The sequence below is a fragment of the Sceloporus occidentalis genome, unplaced genomic scaffold (genome assembly GCF_023333645.1).
Source record: "Sceloporus occidentalis isolate IW3139 unplaced genomic scaffold, rSceOcc1.0.p SCAF_375, whole genome shotgun sequence".
Taxonomy (NCBI): Eukaryota; Metazoa; Chordata; class Lepidosauria; order Squamata; family Phrynosomatidae; genus Sceloporus; species Sceloporus occidentalis.
This window is the reverse complement of record NW_028317355.1, coordinates 57,769-77,278: the sequence shown is the minus strand read 5'-3', so window position 1 is coordinate 77,278 and position 19,510 is coordinate 57,769. Positions and strand designations below refer to the sequence as shown.

The following is a 19,510-nucleotide window of genomic DNA, read 5'->3' as shown; positions in this document are numbered from 1 at the left end:
AAAAATATTTAAGTATCTATGCTGTAGGCATTGATATATAAATCAATAATTATATGTTATACAATGTATGGATCAAAATTCCTGGTTTTAAGTGTATTATTGTATTATAGGGTAAATCTAACATTGTTGTACTGTATTTTATTTTAAATGTGGTGCATTTCAGTGCATTAAGGCTGCTCCCATTACCCTAAGCCACCATAGGAATCGTTCATTATAATGCTGACACTTGGACTCCTAAGGACGGCGTCCACCTTCTACATCTTACATTGTATATGTCACCAAGACAAGCCATAATATCAATTTATATATGTGCTGATATGGCCAGGACCCCATAAAAATAAGTAATTTTCAAAATAGACAAAAATAGTGTTCAGCCAATCACAGGCAAGAGTCCGGTGTGCCATTTGGGAAATGTTCTAGTTTAATCAAGCAGGATGACATCAGAATTAAATGGGATCAATTTTCTGATGGTGTATGGGTGAATTCGGTTTATTCCCCCCCACCATTAATACAACTGACATACAGCCGAGAACATTTTTCCCATCCTTTTGAGACCATTTGCCATTTAATGGCTGCTAGGAATGTCCATAAATATTGGTTATTCAGTATGAGCCTCGGCAGTTGCATCTGCTGTTGTTGAATAAACTAATTAGGAGCAGAGAGATGAGACGGAACTCTGCATTAAGCTAGATGTTAAATATTTCCGTAGCATTCTAAATACCATGCTGTTGTCGGCGTCCACCTACATTCCAAGTTCTAAGACTGACCTCATGTCTACCTCAACACCAACTTACGCAAGTATTTCTGATTGTATAGAATTTCTCACTAGACTTTATGTTCTTTCTTATTTTTTTCAGCCATGCACACCCCTGCCCCGGCAGAGCTATTTATCTCTGGCGCCATCCCTGGATCTGGTACCTTTCCATCATCATCCGCCCTGTCGGCTTATCAACACCCAGCGTCTTTTAGTAGCAGAAGCTTTCCTGTGACCTCTTCCTTGACACTTCAAGATGCCACCTTCAGTCCCACTTCAAATGGACTCCTGTCTCCTCACGATCCTCTCCTACACATAAAGTCATCCCAGTCTTCAGTCCCAACTTCATTGAGTTTCGATCGTCTCGGTAGTACTGTTTTAGGCACCGGACTACCATCACAGAGCTCAGCTTATCGAAGCGCTCAAGAGTCGGCCTCGCGTCATCTACCCTCCCAGTTCAACCTTCTCTCCTCTTCCTTGGGTCCCTCAGAACAAACATCCCAGCTGTACAATGCGTCTGTATTCTCAAGCTCTCCTGCCTCCTCAATTGAGAGGGCCATGCCCCGACAAGATAGCGTCATTAAGCACTACCAGCGGCCCTCTAGCGCCCAGTCTCAGCTTCCCTCGGCTGCAGCTGCAGCACACTCTCTGCAGCATTATCTCAGTTGTGGAGGTAGCTACCAACAGATGCAACATCGCTCCTCTTTGTCTTGCAGCCCTTTGGGGGATCAGTCTCCCGTCAGCAGTGAGGGTTCTCAACAGAAAAGCTCCCAAGCGCGCCAAGAGCAGTCTCAGAGCTACAGGCCAATAATTCAGTCGCCTGGTTACTCCACATCTTCATCATCCAACAAGTCCAAAAGTTACTCTGCTTCTCGGCAGACTCAGAGATCTACAGCCACTCCAAAGTGCCAAAGCATTGCTACCACCGGACAGTCCCACAACTACTCTTCATCCACTCCAAAGCCTAGCTCGGTTATTGCCAGCCAGTCGCAGGCCTACTCTCCTGGGCAACCCCAAAATCTCCTTTCTATGTCCCAGTCACAAAATTATGCCGTAACTCAGTCTCAGAACCTCTCTACTCAATCACAAGGCTTCACATCCAGCCAAGCCCAAGATCTGACAAGCGGAAGTAAATCTCAGAGCTATTCATCGAGCCAGTCGCAAGGTTTGCAGACCTGTGTAAGCCAGAATCAGACATACTCTCCAGAGCAATTACAAGGGTTATCATCGGTGGGTCAGATTCCAAACTACAATGTCCAATCAGAGTCTCACGTGTCTGTTAGTCAGACTCCGAGTTATGTTCCTGCACATTCGCAAGGTTTACCCACTGCAAGCCCTTCCCTCAGCTACAGTACAGGCCATTCCCCTGCAATGTCCAGCCATGGTCAGTCCATTGGTTATCCTTCGGTCAGCCACGGCCAAAGTTTAGCTGATTCCAGCCCTTCTCAGATAATTCGACCACTGCAATCTCCCTCATCAAGTCGATCTCAGAGTGTAGCTTCCCCAGGGCAATCTCAGAAGTATTTGACATCTGTGCTTTCACCGTCTTTCATGCAGCCCTCTCATTCACAAAGCTACCAAAACTCACAGTCGAGCTTAGAAAGAACATCCTCTTACAGCAAACCAAAACAAGACTCTGACCTTCTTTCCAGCGAAAGAACGGATGATGAAGACTTTCTGATTCAGCACCTGCTACAGTCTGAAAGTCCTCCACGAGTGTCCTCTGAAAGCCTAGAGTGTGAGGAAAGATCCAGTAAAAATATGGTCTATGAGATGAGCAAAACAGAGGAGAGGTATCATCTTCAAAGTGTCATACGAACTAATTCAAATTTAGACAACCAAGGGTTGGAGATGTCTCTGCAGAGCTTAAAGGACAAGAAAAAAAATGATCGCCACAAGGAATATGGTAACACAAGGTCAACTCCTGAGGCCTTGGGGACATCTGTTGTCCATTATAGTCATCAAGGAGGTCCGATGGATTCCTTTGCTCAGGACATCAAAAAGTCAGTAGACCATCTACCCCATATGGACAACTCAAATAAAGACTTAAACTCAGCTCATTCGTATCTACAAAAGACCCCTGAGCATGCATCACAAGCTCATAGGATGGTGGCCGAGAGCCAGTCAATGGATGCCCACAATATGCTTCAAAGCCAGCAAGGCACTCCAATGATGATGGACACCTCTCCCGATCTGCCACTTTCACTTACCCACCAGCCCACAACCCAGCAATCACAGCTGCTGCAATCTGTTCTCACCCATACACAAAGTCAGCTTCAGGCACACCAGAGAAAAGTTCAGACGCCCATGGATGTTCATATGATGGAGCCACAGAGGATCCAAGCTGAAGCACAGTCTCCGCAGCTACAGATGCAACTGCAGTCTCAGGCTTTGGAAGCCCATTTGCAGTCGCAGCAAATGCAAGCGCATGTCCGCTCACAGTCAATGGATGTACATTCTCGATCTCAATCAATAGAGGCACAATTGATGGATTCCCACCAGATGCAAGGAGACCAGCATTCTCCACAACTCCAGGCACAAATGCAGTCAGATCGTATGCAAGCAGAGATGCAGCCCGAGAGAATGCAAGCTGCCCTTCAGTCAGAAGGCATGGAGGTACTTCCACAAAACGACGGCATGCAAGCTTTATCACGGCCGCAAGAAATCCAGGACTTCCTAGAGCCCGATATGAGCTTAGAGTCGCATCTGAGCCAGAGTGGGTCCGTACAGTCCCAACAACACCTTATGAATGATGCAGGAGAGGCCTTGCGCTTGGACGCAGAGTCATCCCAGCAGGTCCCCCAAGCTCAAATGGAGCCCAAGGACCAGTTTGATAGCCCCAGTCCTCAAGGCTCAAAACAGCGCTTTGTTCCTTTGACCTCCATCTGCTTTCCCGATTCTCTGCTGCAAGACGAGGAGAGGAGCTTTTTCCCTGGAATGGAGGATATGTTCTGTCCACCTCCTTGTGGAAATGATGAGTTTCCCAAGTCAAGCTGTGGTGATGATGGTTCTCAGAGCATGGACAGGAACGAAGCAATGAAAAATAGTTATGAAATGATGCAAACTAACCAAAGCTACTCTGGTTACTGCACCAATGACACTAATGACAATCAGCAGAGTGTTCACTTGGGTCTTGATTCTGTATCTGTGAAGCATGAGTTGCCATCTACCGTTAATACAGAGCAGTTGGGCCTCATCCAGTCTGGTCATGGTCAGCAGTCATCGGATGTTAAGCCCGGCTTAACGTCACCCATCTTCTGCTCTTCTAAACCCAAGAAACTTCTCAAGACATCATCGTTCCACCTGCTAAAGAAGAGAGAACCCTCTTTTCAGCCTCCTAAGAAAAACTATGCCCAGGAATACGAGTTTGAAGATGATGAAGACAAGGAAGACGTCCCTGCAGATATCAGATTAAATAGTCGCAGACTGCCTGATCTTCTTCCCGATCTCATTTCCAGCTGTCGTACAAGACCCAACATAAGCCCAATGGGGGATATAGATTTCTGCCCACCCAGCATGGATGGCCCAAAGAGAAGAGGAAGGAAACCTACTAAGCCCAAAAGGGAAGGCCCTCCGAGGCCTAGGGGTAGGCCAAGGATCAGACCACTTGTCGAACCCCACATGATGGCACATGATGCTATCAGAAAGCCTCGTGGGCGAGGAAGAGGGAGAGGCAGGAGAATTCCAGATGAAGGACGGGAAAGCTTGATGATGGAGCCCCTGAAACCACTAAAGGTATATCACGCATAATCAAAACGTATAATGTTTTAAAATTAAATGTAGTAAATTCTAATCCTTAGAACTTCTGATAAAAATTGGGTTTTCTTTCTGCGTATCAATCATATAGATATGTTTTGTGTGCCATGGATGTGCCCTCTCATTGTATGTATTTCCTATCTCTTCTGTCAGATCAAGCTGCAGGTGCCAAAAGGAAATGATACTTTGCAGATGGATCAAACTGAGATGCTCCCTCCTCCCCAGGAAAACACATTGGACAACAGCCAGACACGAGAGAAGATCAAACAAAAGATCAAGGAGGTAGAAGAAAAGCAACCAGAAATTAAATCTGGCTTCATGGCTTCCTTTTTGGATTTCCTCAAATCGGGCAAAAGGCAGCAGCTTCCCACCGCCAACACCAGCCCCTCAAAGAACCGGCCACCATCGGCACAGCAGACCTCTCAACCTTCCTATGGTATGGCTTCTCAAATGCTTTCTGGGCCACTGGACTCTACAGAAAGTGACAGCCTGGTGATGAGCTGCACCAGTCCGTGCAAACGGTTGGATGATGAACTTAAGCGGAACCTGGAGACCCTTCCTTCTTTTTCTTCGGACGAGGAGGATTCTGTCGGCAAAAACCAAGATCTGCAAAAGAGCATCACCTCGGCTATCTCTGCTCTGTATGACCCTACGGACCGCAAAGAAGCAGAGAACCCAACAGGTCAGCACATTCTTGATATTTGGCTTTATAGTCCTTGGATATATACTAGCCTTGAAGGGACAGTTTACTGCATTTGCAAGGGGGGCACCATTACAATACGAATTGTTTCTTTAATACTGGGGCATTCAGAGCCTGACAAATCCCAGGCCATGTTTGAGTTTCATGGGACCTAACTGGTCCATTGGTGTACACATGCCTGGATTCTAAAAAAAAATATTGGGTTGGCTCATAATGTTTGTCTGGCTTGAAATTTAGTCACCACGTAGTCAACAATTTTGCAGGATAAACTCTTAAGAAGGAGAAGAGGGTCTTTATCTTTGAGCTTACGCTCTATTAGAAGGTTGAGCGGGAATGATACAAAGCTAGGTTTGGTTTCCCCGGGGGCCAAAATATTAATTCTTCGTTTTCTCTTAAGTTCCCACGGTGGTAGAAGAAAAAGTAGCCAGTCCGTTAACGCCAGAACCTACATCGCAGCCAGAGCCGCCTGTCCCAGTCTCACCACCATCTCCACAAGAGGCTCCAGCCCCACCTCCACCGCCACTGCCACCACCAGAGGAACAACTCGTCCAGTCGTCCCCGGAGCAGGAGGAGCCTGAAGATTCCAGGCCGCTCCACCTCGCCAAGAAGCAGGAGACGGCCGCCATCTGTGGAGAGACCGATGAAGAGGATGTGGAGAGCGATGGAGAAGGAATCTTCCGTGAGAGGGATGAGTTTGTTATCCGAGTGGAGGATATTCAGGCTTTAAAGGTATAGCACATTTCAAGCAGGTTCTCGTTGGGTTTCAAAGAGACGTTCTTAGATATTTTAAGCAAAGGACCATGGGTTTCGCAACTGCTTAAAACACGATACGTGACTGTGACTGGTACAGGAATCCTGGTATGAAAGTTGGAAGTAATAAATGAGATTTGTATTCTATTGAAATGAGTTTTGCTTTTTTTTTTATTTATCTGAGTGTGCGCATGTTCTTTTGCTTTCTTTTGCTTTCTCTGCTTTCTTTGCATTTTTCCACTGTCACAATTCCATTGCCATACAGACAGCTTGCATGATGACAAACGTGGCGGGGGCTTCATTTACACGCACAGCGACGAACCGACAGAGCAGTTTTGCATGCGCTTTTAGACACCTTAAGTACCACCTTAAGTACCACAAAGACGTTGGATGAAAGTAAAACATCACCCCCCAAAATAATGCACACACGTGTCTGGCATTTAAAGGTTTAAAAGTGCCTGGGGTGCTTGTGTGTCTGGAAAGGGGCTGAGTTTATTAAACAAGAAGTTCTACGAAAATGACCAGGTAGGTTTCAAAAAAGTAGCGAATAACAAAAGCATTAACCATTTCTTTTAGAGAGGGTTATGGATTACGGGACAATAAACACATAACACGTTTGCTGTTTTTCTTTTTTTTTTCCACCAGTAATTTAATAAAATACGCCAGGGGTTGTGCAGAAGTTCCCAGCGGTTCTAGAAACATAGAATCTCCTGACAGATCGGCCCCATTCGGCCCCGTCTAGTCTGCCCGTTTTTACCTGCTGTAAAGACTCAAACCTTAATCAGTCATTGGTCTCGTCTTATTCGCAGGATACCCTTATACCTATCCCATGCATGTTTAAATCCCCTCGCTGTTAAGTTCTACTGCTTCTGCGTGAAGGATGGACACAAGAGGCACCTAGAACACACTGTTACTGCTCCATTGGCGTTAGTTCACATCCATAATTGAAATTGGCCGCACTGCCCCATTGTCGTCTAACTGCGGCCGTTCATCTTTTGTTGGTTTCATGTTCCTCAGCCTTTTTCTAATATTTGAAGAGCTTAATGGGAGCTTAATGTCCCAACATTTCAAGTGGCCAGAGTTGGTTCGCTTTTGTTTTGGGGATAAGAACTGAGAATGTTAAACACTGTGCAAGACACCGAACATTCTCAAATGCGGGAAAAGAGGGCCACCGGGGCTAGAAGGGTGGAATCTGGGTATTTAATGCCTTTAAATCCTAACATCTATGAGATTAGACCTAGATTTCGCAAAGGAAGTCTTGGTAACCCACCTTCTTTGTATAACATGAGAGCAGCCTACTTAACTTACTGTTCTAAGGATCAGCATGTTTATTCCAGGCCTGTTGTAAAGCTATCCCTACCATTTCACTTGAAGCTGACCTTTGATATGGGGTGAAATAATACAAATCATTTTTCTAAAGGTATATAAATAATTACTTTCATGTCACATATAAGCACAGCATTAAATATGTTTAAATTAGTATATATATATATATATATACTATACATATATAATTATACATACAGCAGAATTGTCCTGTACGTTATCCTTGTAGAAATTAAAGCAAGTGTATAGATCAAGAGGAATTATTTTAAGATGAAGTGAGATAATTAATAATTATATCTTTTTACATCATTTAACCTGCATGGTTAATATATACTTTTTCTTCTTAAAACTTTTAAACTCACTGTACAAACTATTAAGGGGATGCTGTCCATGTTTCCCCTGATTTAGAGCTTCCATGTAGCAGGCTAGGAGGATGTTTAGACAGTTACGTTCACTTTAACCCCTAGATAACAGGGCAGCTACGTTATTTTTATATTAAGAACTGGTTGTGTGATTCTGACACCTTTAACAGGAAAAACCCCTCTAGAGCTACACCTGCAGGGAACCAAGCATATGTGTTAAAAGATATGAGATGCATGCATGTATGCATGTGGCAGACGACGACAGACAAGTTGACACTTGTTACATATCCTGTGAGGGGGTTGGATGCGGTAAAAGCTCCATATGTATCTTATGCTATAGAATCTCTGTCTTTGTCAATGAGTATCTACCGAACAGTGACGGAATGCTAATCTAGTCCCTTATTCTTACAGATAATTACAGCTACTGTTGTAAGTAGTTAATGGGAAAAGGATACTGCACGGTGTTCTAATTAAGACCGGAGTGTCTGGATATAATATACATTTATCCTTTTACTTCCATTATACTTCGCTGCGAAGGAGGGGACTGATCATGGACACCCATTAGTCGTATATCCATAAATTATTTTTCACATTTTTTTTTCCCAGCTTGCCCTGCACACCGGACGCGAACCACCTCCCATCTGGAGGGTGCAAAAGGCTTTGCTACAAAAATTTACACCGGAGATGAAAGACGGACAGCGTCAATTCTGTGCCACCAGCAACGTAAGTGGCCGTGCTTGCTTCTGGTCAAGTAAAAACATTTGTGGAATCTGCTTAATAATATTTCAAACTGTTCTACTAAAAAGTTCAGTCGTTAACAGGTTTTCCTATTTTTTTTCTCCCGGCCTGTGCTTTCGTTTAGTATTTGGGATATTTCGGTGATGCCAAGAATAGGTACCAGCGGCTCTACGTGAAATTCCTTGAGAATATAAACAAAAAGGATTACGTGCGGGTTTGTTCTAAGAAGCCGTGGCATCGCCCCCTCCAGACTATGAGGTAATAATGGGAATTAAAATGTTTGTCCAAAATTTCTTCCATTGGCTGCACAGTCCTCTGTTTTAAATCTCTGCAATACACAAGTTTAAAATTAAAAAAGGGTTAAAATATAAATTTCATGAAATCTGGTTTGCTTACTTTGTAAGCAAACCCGCCTTGAGCGTCTCCAATGCATTAAAAATGGTGCAATTAAACTCTATGTAGCAATTCTGCCCCCTTGTGGCTGAGTATTGTGAGTGGCAAAATAATTGAAATTGGAATATTTTTTTTAAAGTTATTTTGCAATTGCGTAGGTGTTTAGTTTTGGTATAAAAAAAAAAAATATGTTGCTTTCTTTTGTCTACACTTCATACAAATCAATTATTCTCTCGTGCCACAAAATGCGCCGAGCAAAAAAAATAAAAATATTAAATTTGACAATTTATACACTTGAACTATGTATTCAGTTCAAGTGTATAAATTGTCAAAAAAAATATTTTTTTATACATATAATTGTATTATTCAAAATTATATGAATATGTAACAAGTTACTTGTATTTTGAACAGGAGGCAAAGTCAGACAAAAGCACCGGGAAGTAAAAGCCCTGTGATATTGTCTAAACCAGAGAAATGTGAGAAGCTGGAACGGGCTATGAGGATAGACAACTCGGGACGACCTGAAAGAAATGACGCGGTAGAAAAGATGGAAAAGGTGGAAAAAGCTGAACAACCCGACAGGGCTGAAGATGAGGAGATGTTTGAGAAAACGGAAACTCTTCCCAAAACAGAAACACAAAATGCAGAGGAGATCCAAGAAGAACAAAGACCTGTAACAAATCTATTAAAGGAAGGACCCCCGGAAGAAACTGAAAAAGTCGAGCCGGTTACAAAGGTAGAAAGAGCAGAGCCAACTGCCAAGGTAGAAAAGTCAGAGATGTTGCGGAGAAATGAAAAAGAAGAGCCGGTTCCGAGGACAGAGAATTCCGAAGCTGTCCAGAAGAAAGAAAAAAATGGAAAACAAGTAAAACCAGAAAAGGCTGAGCCTTTGGACAAGATGGAGACTAAGGAACCAGCTCCAAAACCAGAAAAGGTAGAGCCGGTGCTCGTGTCGGAGAAAAGCGAACCGACAATAACATCGCCAAAGGTGGAGACGGTTGTTAAACATGAAAAGAATACACCTGCTGGAAAGCAGGAAAAGGTAGAACCTTTGATAAAACCTGAGATGGATTCACCCGCCGAAAAGGTGAAACCAGAACCGGCTGCGAAATCAGAAAAGGTTTCATCTGTTGGAAGACGAGAGAAGATGGAAGCTTTGGTGAAGCCGGAGAAGATAGAAGGGGTCAGGAAGACACAAAAATCAGAGAATATTGAAAAGTCATCACCCACGGTGGAAAACCCCGAACATGATGAGGAGATGGACACTCAAGAGAAAGAGGAATCTGTAGAAACCTCGGAAAAGCAAGAGCCACTCAAGAGACAGGAGCACGTAGAAGTAACGAAAAAACAAGACAAAATAGAGTCAGAGGCTGTAAAAAGACTCGAGAAAGCAGAACTTCGAGAGAAGGGAAGTAAGACTGATAAGGTAGAAAAACAGTCTAAGACGGATCGAGTAGACAAAACCTCAAAGGTAGACCGATCGGACAAACCTCCCAAAGCAGACCGACCAGAGAAACCACCCAAGCCGGAGAAAACAGAAAGGGTAGCCAGGCTAGAAAAAACAGAGAAGTCGAGCAAGGTGGAGAAAACCGAGAAACATTCTAGGACAGAAAGATCATCAAAAACAAGCAGGGCAGAAAGGCCTTCGAAAATGGAGAAGTCTGAAAGACCTGAAAAAATAGCCAAGTTAGAGAAGACACCAAAGGTTGAAAAAGTGGCCAAGAACGATAAGCTAGACAAGAGCGAAAGAGAAAAACCGCCAAGAGCGGAGAAGACGGAAAGACACGTCAAGGTGGAAAAAGTAGAGAAGATGGAAGGGCAGCCAAAAGTTGCACTGAAACCCAAACAGAAACAGGCGAAAGCGAAAGCCGAGCCACCACCCAAAAAGAGGAAAAAGTGGCTGAAGGAGGTGGCATCATCTTCGGATTCAGACTCCTCTCCCGACCAGCAGAGCGAAGAAGGTAAGGAAGACACTTCTTCACACGCCTCGTTGAAGGTGATTTAATAATCAATGTGAAGGAACCTGGCATAAAATAAGGTATTCTGCATTTGGGTGTATACATTTCTTTGAACAAGCATTCCTGTATGATACTATGTTCAGCTTCTTCACCTAATGTGGTGAGAGATGATTCCCTCAACCTTTGGTCACCGACCAGTATTCTCTATGGACACGTGTAAAGGTTAAAATATTAATCCCCGGAACTTCCCATGTATCTACCATAAAAGCGAACTGAAGAGCCCGATTCTCCATTTCACTCCCCATCTTTATGGAGGTCTCAACTACATCTCCCTTTTTTTTTGAGGAGGGGAAAGAGAAGGCAAGGTTACCAAAAGCTTAAATGTCTATATCCATACTTCTCCTTTGCCGTCGCCTTTTCCTCTTCTCGGTATAGACAACGTACGGCTTTGGTCCATCCTTAAACTTTTAGATTTGGCAGAGAGGCCTTCAACTATTGTCACCTGCAGCTTGGTGGAACTAATGGCTGCCTTGTTAAACCTAACAGTTAGGCCTGCCTTAAGACCTTATGTGCTTGACTGTTGTGTATATGTTAACGTTTTTATGTAGCTTTAGACCCTTAACATATCCATCTCTTTCTAGAACGCATTCCTGTGGGACGAGTGTTGAACACGAGAGCCATGAAAGAAATGTTCCGGAGTTACATAGAGATGCTGGTTAGCACAGCTCTAGACCCAGACATGATACAAGCCTTGGAGGACACCAGCGGTATGTAACTAATGGGCCATAGGGGGGACAGCAGATCCCAAATGGGCTTCATACAAACATACAAACATACAATCACCACCTTTAATCTCACTTTGTGATGGATAACAATGGATTAAGAGTGATATCCCACATAGTTTCAATGGTTGTCTCATCCAAGGGGATGAGACAACCATTGAAAGCCCATTTCTCTTGACTGGTACAGTATGAAAGCTCTCGTTGTTAATGGGGGGCTTGTGCCAATTCTCTGGTTATCTAAAGTCTTTAGAATTTTTTGAGACTCTAGGGATTTAAGAAACTGTGCAGACAACTAAATTCTTTCACTCGTTCCGTGTCCAGAGTGTGAAAACTTTCACATATAAAACACCAGAACTCTCGACCTTTTGCACACTTCCAAGGACAGCAGCAACAATAACTCATGTTGTCCCTTTTTTCTTCCCACATTCAGACGAGCTTTACCTTCCACCCATGAGAAAAATCGACAGCATTGTAAACGAACACAAGAAGAAAGTGCTCAAAAAAGTGTCTCTAAATTCAACGGTACAGGTGGGAACCTCTTATCGGCCATTTTTCCTGTTATGGAAACCCTGTACGATTTGGTGACCCATTTTCTCCTTTAACTGGGCGCGATTATTAAAACAATATCGTAATAGACAAAGTAGCACTATTATTAAGGCAGGCTGGGCTGGGATAAGTTTTGTGACCCTCAGAGTCTCCCGGTTTGTTCTGAGACCGAGAGATTTTATACATAAAGAACATTTAGATTGGTTGCCTCCTGACACCAGACGAGGAAGCCCTTCCCAGGGCGCCAATGAGTGTATCCCAAATTGCAAGCACTGTACTCAAAGTGATACTGTACCAAAGTGATACATTGTCGTATACTGAGGGACCCTTCGCTCATCTTATTTCTCTCCCTCCTTAGGAGGCAATCCACACGTTTCCCCAGCTTTTCACTGACCCCGGAGACTCTACCGTGAGAGTGAAGCCTGGAGGCGAGCCCTACAACCGAAAAACTCTCAACAAGTTAAAAAAGAATGTAGCAAAACCACAGGTATGAATCCAATTTGCTCGATTATAAGAACCTGGTTATAAGACAACCCCCCCCAAACTTTAGATCTTAATGAAAGAAAAAAAGGTCTGAATATAAGACAATGTTTGCTTTCATTGCTCTCTCACTCATCCTGTCTCACACACTCACTCTCTCTAACACTCTCATTCACTCTATCACGCTCTCTGTCAGTGTCTCCATACCGTCTCCACTGACCACTTCCATGTCCCTGTCTCCTTTTCCGCACCTCCTCTTCTTCTGTTGCCTCTTCTCGTTCTTCTTTCTTGGTGGATTCTATGCCTGTGCTGCTCATTTCAAGCAAATTCATGCTTATGTATTAAACCGCGAACGGGCAAGAAAACTGGTTTCTCGAGCAAAATCTAAGTTACGGGCCCTTTTTATTCCACGGTATATCTGTGTTCTTGCTTGTATACGCTCTCTGCTTCCAGCACGCTGTCTTCACGTATAAATCACATGTATCTTTTCTATCTTTTCAGGAATTTAAGGTGGATTCTGAAAAATGCCCCTTTTACGTTCTGTATCATTCCTTGCATCACTACAAGTATCACATCTTCTTACGCTGCAAGCAAGAGGTGAGCAAGACCAGGAATTCTGGTGGCAATGGTCAAAGTCAGGTCACCATGGGAAATTTTAAGGACTTTTTATTTGTCTACTATTTGTGTAACTCGATCAGGTGTTCTGGAGGTGCCATAATCCCAATTTGCCTCTTAATCCCATATCACCTAAAAGGCTATGTTATTTTATATGTTCTCATTATTGTTGAATAGTTTAGCAGATAAAACTTCTTCTCTTCCTCTGCTTCCTGCACATTATAGAGCTGATGTCCTTGATGTCTCTTATGGGTAGACTTTGCTCATTTTTTCCATAAGATTGTACATAATTCCATGCATACGTAATGTTGGTAGTGTGACTATACATTCCTTTTTCTGGAGTAATCAGGTAGAGATTGGTCCACCAGGTCACCCTATGATCCTTTTCCAGTGACAAAATAATACTGATCATGTTATTGTTGGCCATGATCTGCCTTTCCTCCCTGTTCTTTGGGTGGCACGGACGACTAATATCTCATTATCTGCTGTCCATCTCTCGTTCTTCCGCAGACCAACGCAATAGAGCAGCAGAACGATGACCTGGGCCAAGAAGAAGTCGTCCAGCAGTGCATGAGGAACCAACCGTGGCTTGAAAAACTCTTCGAATCCTTCATTGACCTTCTCACGCAGGCGCAGAGCAAATGCGCGTGACACCGTTTTCTGTGTTAACCGACACAAGGAGATGAGACAACAGGAATCAAATTCAAATAACTAAAAATACATCATCGACAAAAAAAAAACAAACAAAAAAAAAAAACACCACAACAGACTGAACAGAGATGAAAGAAGAAAGCGAGCAAGGCACGCAAGACATAAAACGCAAAGCCTTTCATTCTATACTTACTTTGTAGCCTTGGCAGTTGGCCACGGCAGGGAGCGAAACGTAAGAGGAATGGATAACGTAAGTCTTGCAACCCAACCGTACTTGACGTTAGGTCTCTCCAAGGTCTTCAGATGGTAAAAAAAACAAACAAAACTAAGACTTTGAATCCATGTGGTTCTCTCTTTCTCTTGACTTGTCTTCTTCCTCTCTTCTTCGCCCTTCTCTGCCTTGGGAAGAGCTTTAGCTAACTGTACGCTGTTTTCGGTTTTTTTTTCTTTCTCCGTTCCTCTTGTCATCCCGTCGTGCCGTAAAGGAGAATTTCCGGCTTCTGATCAGATTCCGCTTCCAGTGACTGACATAGTCTGACAGGAGCAAGCAGGGTGAAAATCATCATACTTTTCTTTTTCCCCTTTTATTTCGCCCCTCATTATTTATTGGGAAGCATGTGTGTATGTGTTGTGCGCGTGGAAGAGCCAGGACCCCTGTTGGTTGGGGAGGTGGGCATTTAGATTTTGGATTAACAAATCTTTTTTTTTTTTTTTTTTTTTCTTGCATAGATTTGGGATATAGATACATTTTGCTTTGAATATTAATTGCTTGTAAGTGGCCACGCTTTGCTTCTAAGAAAGCAATCCGATATCTGTTAGAGACCTAGCTCAGTTTGGAAAGCACTCCTTCTGCCCCAAATCTTTTATTATTTTTTTTTTATTTTAAGACATGAAGACCAAACATGTGATTTTAATCCGGGTGCATCTTGTATCCATCTACCTATTATTATTATTAGTATTGTTTTTATCATTCAAATGTAGAAAATAACATTACTTGTGGTTAGAGGAGCCGAGAAACATGGATTTTTTTTTTTCAATTGTTTTGAAATTTTCACATTTAAATATTCTAAATCGTGTAAATATTTATTCCCACAAAAAAAAAAAAAAAAAATTGTTTCCAGAAAAATTTAAACCTGGAAGGAAAAGTATTTTTTTTACATTTTTTTTATTTTTTTTTTTCTTCCTCTTGGCTTTAAAATTTCTCGAAATGTTACTTCTCCAACCAAGATGCTAATTTTTGGCTTTGATCTAAGCCAAGCTAAAATGTAGTATTTTAATACCATGATATGGCTTTATTTTTATTTTATTTTTATTAATTTTTTTTTTTTTTCGCATTCCTATTTTTTGTGTATAAGGAAAGAGGGTCAGTAAATCTATAAATTCAACTATTATGTCCATAGGTTTGAATTAGGTGCATTTATGGTCGATATAAGGTACCGTTGTTATGCTGTGTTGTATTTTAAGCTATTATTAATTGAAGCTATGTTTTTTGGAGAAAAAAAAAAAATCGCATAGCCTGTTGCCAAACAAACAGCATAATAAAGGTTTGTTAATCCAACGTCAAGGACAATTTTTTGTTTTTATTTTTTTTTTTTTAATGTTTTCGAGCCCGCTGACTGTTTCCTGTAATCAGTGTTCTTCTTTATTTTATAATATTTTTGTTAACGTCCCGTAACGGAAATATAGTGTTATACGTGTCATTTCGAAACGTCTGTTTGGAATTGAGACAGGGGAACAGAGCGATTTGGGTTATTTCACCCCATTTCTGTTGGAAGCAAGGCAATATCACTGCTGCTTAGCCTTTGTGCTGTTTCGCCGCTGGGCTGCTATGTGTTATACGCACCCTCTCGTCATCTGTTTATACTCAAATCTCATCCTTGTCTGACTTTATCCTCGCAGAAAGTTGAAAATATTCATTTTTTTTCTTTTACGGAGTCAAAAATACCTTCGCTTGTATTTCATCATGGGTTTTAAAGCTGAAATTAGAATAATTAAAAAAAAAAATAATAATAATAATAAAAAATTAGATATTTTTTTAAAGTTATCATTCTAACATTATTTAAACGTTAAAAGTAGTAAATGTACCCCATTTTTTTTTATTGTTTTTTTTATTGTTCTTAGGAGAAATCTTAAAATCATATTTTCCCAGTGTGTTATAAGGAAGAATTTATCGGGGGGGGGGAGATGAACTTTGTGAGTGTTTTTATTAATTTTTTTTTTAATTCTGTATATATTGTATAGGAAGAAAAAAAAACTCTATGTACAATATTGTATTTGACTATATCTAATTGGTAACGATGACGATGTTGAATAGGTGTGAAACGTTCAGTTTAACTGAACTTGAATTAGTATTTTGCTCAGAAAAAAAAAATAGGACAGAGAAAACCAGAAAAAAAACAAAGTAAACCTTACTTGAGAACATTTTCTCTCTTATTTCCCCTGTTTTGATGATTTTTAATTTTTTTTTAGCTAATAATGTTTAAAAAATAACAAGCCACGCTATTTCTCTCGTCTTCTAATAGGTTTGTGTATTGTTTTCCCCTCTTGCCAGCGTCCATTGCAGCAGATGTTTCGGTGAACTAGGTTGAAGCCACATATTTTCAAGTTTAATTAGGCAATTTTAATTTTTTTAGAAAATTAATTATTTTTGTGATTTTATTTTCTCATTTCAATTTGGTGCTATATTTAAACAACATATGGAGGTGTTTGTTTTTTTAATATGATATAAAATGAGGGCTTTTGTTTAAATTCCTGCATTCAGTCCCACAACACAATATCGATAAAAACTAAAAAAAAAAAAAAAAAAATTGCAGCGATTTGTTATGTTCAAAAAGTTGAGTGTGGATTTGCTTATTGGTTGGTGAGACGTCAACTGAACCGCAACGATCATTCTAATCAGAACGTTCTTAGGGTTCCAGAACATTCATTCACTATTCGAAGAGAATGTGGATATCGGCAGAAATATATTCCAACCAATTAAATATGACGCGTTAGTCTTTTGACTTGAGGTCTCTCTTACCGGCTTGTCTCCAACCGCATGGAGCTAATACTCCTTTTCCCTACAATAAAGTCGTTCATAGCTGGCTTGGACTATTTAATAATTATAATGCCTTATAAATCAAATTTTATGGCTAGAACAAACCAATGGAATGTTTTTTTGATGGTTAAACATCGTACCACCAGCTTCGCCCCCACCTAAGCTTCGTAAATGAGTGTTCCAAATCCTCGCTCTTTTAAACCTCAGGTTCTAAGTCGATTGTTCTGGAATTCCAACATTTTTATATATGTTTCCTTTAAAGGCTGTACTTTGGCTCCTTGTGTTTTACGTTTAAAGACCTTCAGGTAGACAAAGGGGTTTATTCACTAAAGAGGCAGAGAATGTCTCGTCATTTTTTACTTCTCTCTTCACTATTTACTATGAAGGGCTTAGCAAGAATGACTGAGATGGTCCTGTATCATGGATGAGAGACCTTGGAGAAGCCTCATCGATTTAACCATACATTATACATGGACCTCCAAGCCCTTGCTACAGCAGAAGCTCACTGGAGATGGACCTTCATAACGTATAGTGAAGTCAAGGAGCTAAAAAGTCTTAATAATCATACGATAATAGATGGATGAAGCTCAAGTATGGAAAATGATATGTGTGCAAGCATTGGGTAAAGGCAAGAGTTACTTGAAACCAATTTACCTTTTTTACATTAAATTCCCCCAAAAAATTCTAGTAGAAGCAGCCTTTGGATTTTTTTTTTTTTATATTCAAAAGGAAAGGGGATTTAAACTTGAGATGAAAAGAATGACACAAAATATCACATTAACGTCAATTGTTCTTTCTCCTAACGTGTTCAAGATAAAACTGCAGCTTGCAGGATGGGGTCTCACTAAATGAATTTAGACAACTTTCCACCTCCTAAATTCTACAATAGAATATTACAACAGAAGTGTCCAACTTATTCGTGACCTTATATGGTCATAAAAAGCGGTCCTTTGAATTTGTTGAAATGTTGGAGATTTGAGAGCGGGGCAAGCTTGCCAGTTATTTGTCTTTTTACAAAAAAAAAAAAAAAAAAGAAAAAAGCTGCAGTCCAGAAGTTTCTAGTTCTCCCATCTATCCGGGGTAGAATGTGACTTTAAAAAAAAAATAAATATATAAGTAAATGTATAGTTCAAATGAATGCTTGGTGATGATGTGCCTGTCCAGTGTCTCTTGTAATAGTGGGCTGTGTGTTGTAGGAGAATGCGTATTACGTTCAATGCGTGAGAGACGCCAATTCAAGCTTTATGGCAAAAAAACAAACAAAATAAAAAAAACAACAAAAGTTGTGGGTTGAATGTCAAATATCCTATTTTGTGTAGATATCAAGAGAAAAAAATAACATATTAATGTCAGACCAATTATTTCTTAATTCCTGTTACTACGCCAGAATTTTTTTTTTTTTTATTGCCTATTCTAAGAAAATCAACCATTATAGCCAGCACCAAATGATCTATATTTTTTTATCTGTTGTGTAGAGAAATATGTGTTAACTAGTCCGAATTATTAATATTATAGTCACGCTTCTGAGTTTTTTCTCCCAGCTTGTAGAAACAAAACTAGCAATTTTTTTTATTTATTTTTTTTATTTTTTTTTTAATTTTGAGTAATCTTCCCCAAAACCTGTTACTAATCTCTTTACTGTGTTGTAAATAAAAGTGGGTTGGAAATTTGTCACCGAGAGGGGTGTTCTGGCAAATGTTTAGTGTAATTTTAAATTTTTCTTGTTTTTTTTTTATTTTTTATTTTGTAATTAGTCAGTATTGAGAAGCACAGCAAAATGCCAACATCTATGTTCCAAACTCTGAACGGAAATGCCCGTGGCTCTGAAATTTGTATTATAGTGTAAAGTTTTGGCCGTGGGTTAAAAAAAAAAGGTTGAATTTTCCCCATGATGGCGTGAAAAAAAGAAGAAATCACGACGAAAAGAAAACAACAAACACATTATTTCTTTTTGGTCTTTAATAAACAGACTGATCTCGAACTGACTTTGTAAGTAGTTTAAAAAAAATGGGTGTAAAAAGTATTTAAAGAAGTGAAATAATTGAAAAAAAAAAGTTAGCCAAATCTTCATGAAATAAAGTTTTCACCCAAAACATTCTTCAGTGGGGGCTCTCTTTATTTAAAATTTGTTAGCTTGGTTGACAAAAAAAAAGGATAATAAAAACAGATAATAAAACAGGAAATTGATTTCCCTGTCCATGTTACCAAATGTATTTCTCGACTAAAACCCTAACAGCCCCCATCTTCTGCCCTTCGACCCTCCCAACCTTTTTATGTGTCCTAATCTAGAACTTTTTTACATTGTGTACTGCGTGTAACTTGTTCTTGCCTCAAAGGTATTGTTACAATATTTGAATTTGTGTTCCTGTATGGATGTTATTATATATTTTTATCGTTAATTAGTGTCTGACATTTTTCTCTCAATATGTACAACTCACATTGTATAATGTGTACACAAAGGAAAAAAAAAAACACTTTTTCTTTGCATCTGGCTTTCTCTGGCTTCTTTTCTTTCTGGTGTTTTATTTTTTTTTTTATTTTTTTTTGTGGCATTTGGCAAGTATCCGCTTAAGTTGGCCACGTTCCTTTTTTTTCTCATTAGATAAAGTTGTATCCAAGCAGGTCACCCCCTGTCCACCTAAGAAAGAAAATAAGAAAAAAT

The 19,510-nt window shown here is 40.5% G+C and overlaps 1 protein-coding gene across 5 annotated transcripts in view; it reads left to right on the top strand.

The window, feature by feature from the left end:
- Positions 1-13,811, top strand: part of LOC149273444 (proline-rich protein 12-like) — a 33,066-nt gene extending 19,255 nt beyond the window's left edge. The window contains exons 4-17 of one of the 5 annotated variants that reach the window (XM_089506307.1): positions 858-3,316; positions 3,356-4,489; positions 4,664-5,192; positions 5,608-5,939; positions 8,255-8,371; positions 8,511-8,644; positions 9,191-9,230; positions 9,714-9,722; positions 10,293-10,740; positions 11,379-11,504; positions 11,950-12,047; positions 12,424-12,552; positions 13,047-13,142; positions 13,671-13,811. In XM_089506307.1, coding sequence (XP_089362433.1) covers positions 858-3,316; positions 3,356-4,489; positions 4,664-5,192; positions 5,608-5,939; positions 8,255-8,371; positions 8,511-8,644; positions 9,191-9,230; positions 9,714-9,722; positions 10,293-10,740; positions 11,379-11,504; positions 11,950-12,047; positions 12,424-12,552; positions 13,047-13,142; positions 13,671-13,811 — 5,792 coding nt within the window. Of the gene's footprint in view, positions 1-857; positions 3,317-3,355; positions 4,490-4,663; positions 5,193-5,607; positions 5,940-8,254; positions 8,372-8,510; positions 8,645-9,190; positions 9,273-9,713; positions 9,723-10,196; positions 10,741-11,378; positions 11,505-11,949; positions 12,048-12,423; positions 12,553-13,046; positions 13,143-13,670 lie in introns of all 5 variants that reach the window. The other 4 variants (XM_089506308.1, XM_089506310.1, XM_089506309.1 and 1 more) reach the window with 4 other exon arrangements.
- The last annotated feature ends 5,699 nt before the right edge of the window (positions 13,812-19,510 follow it).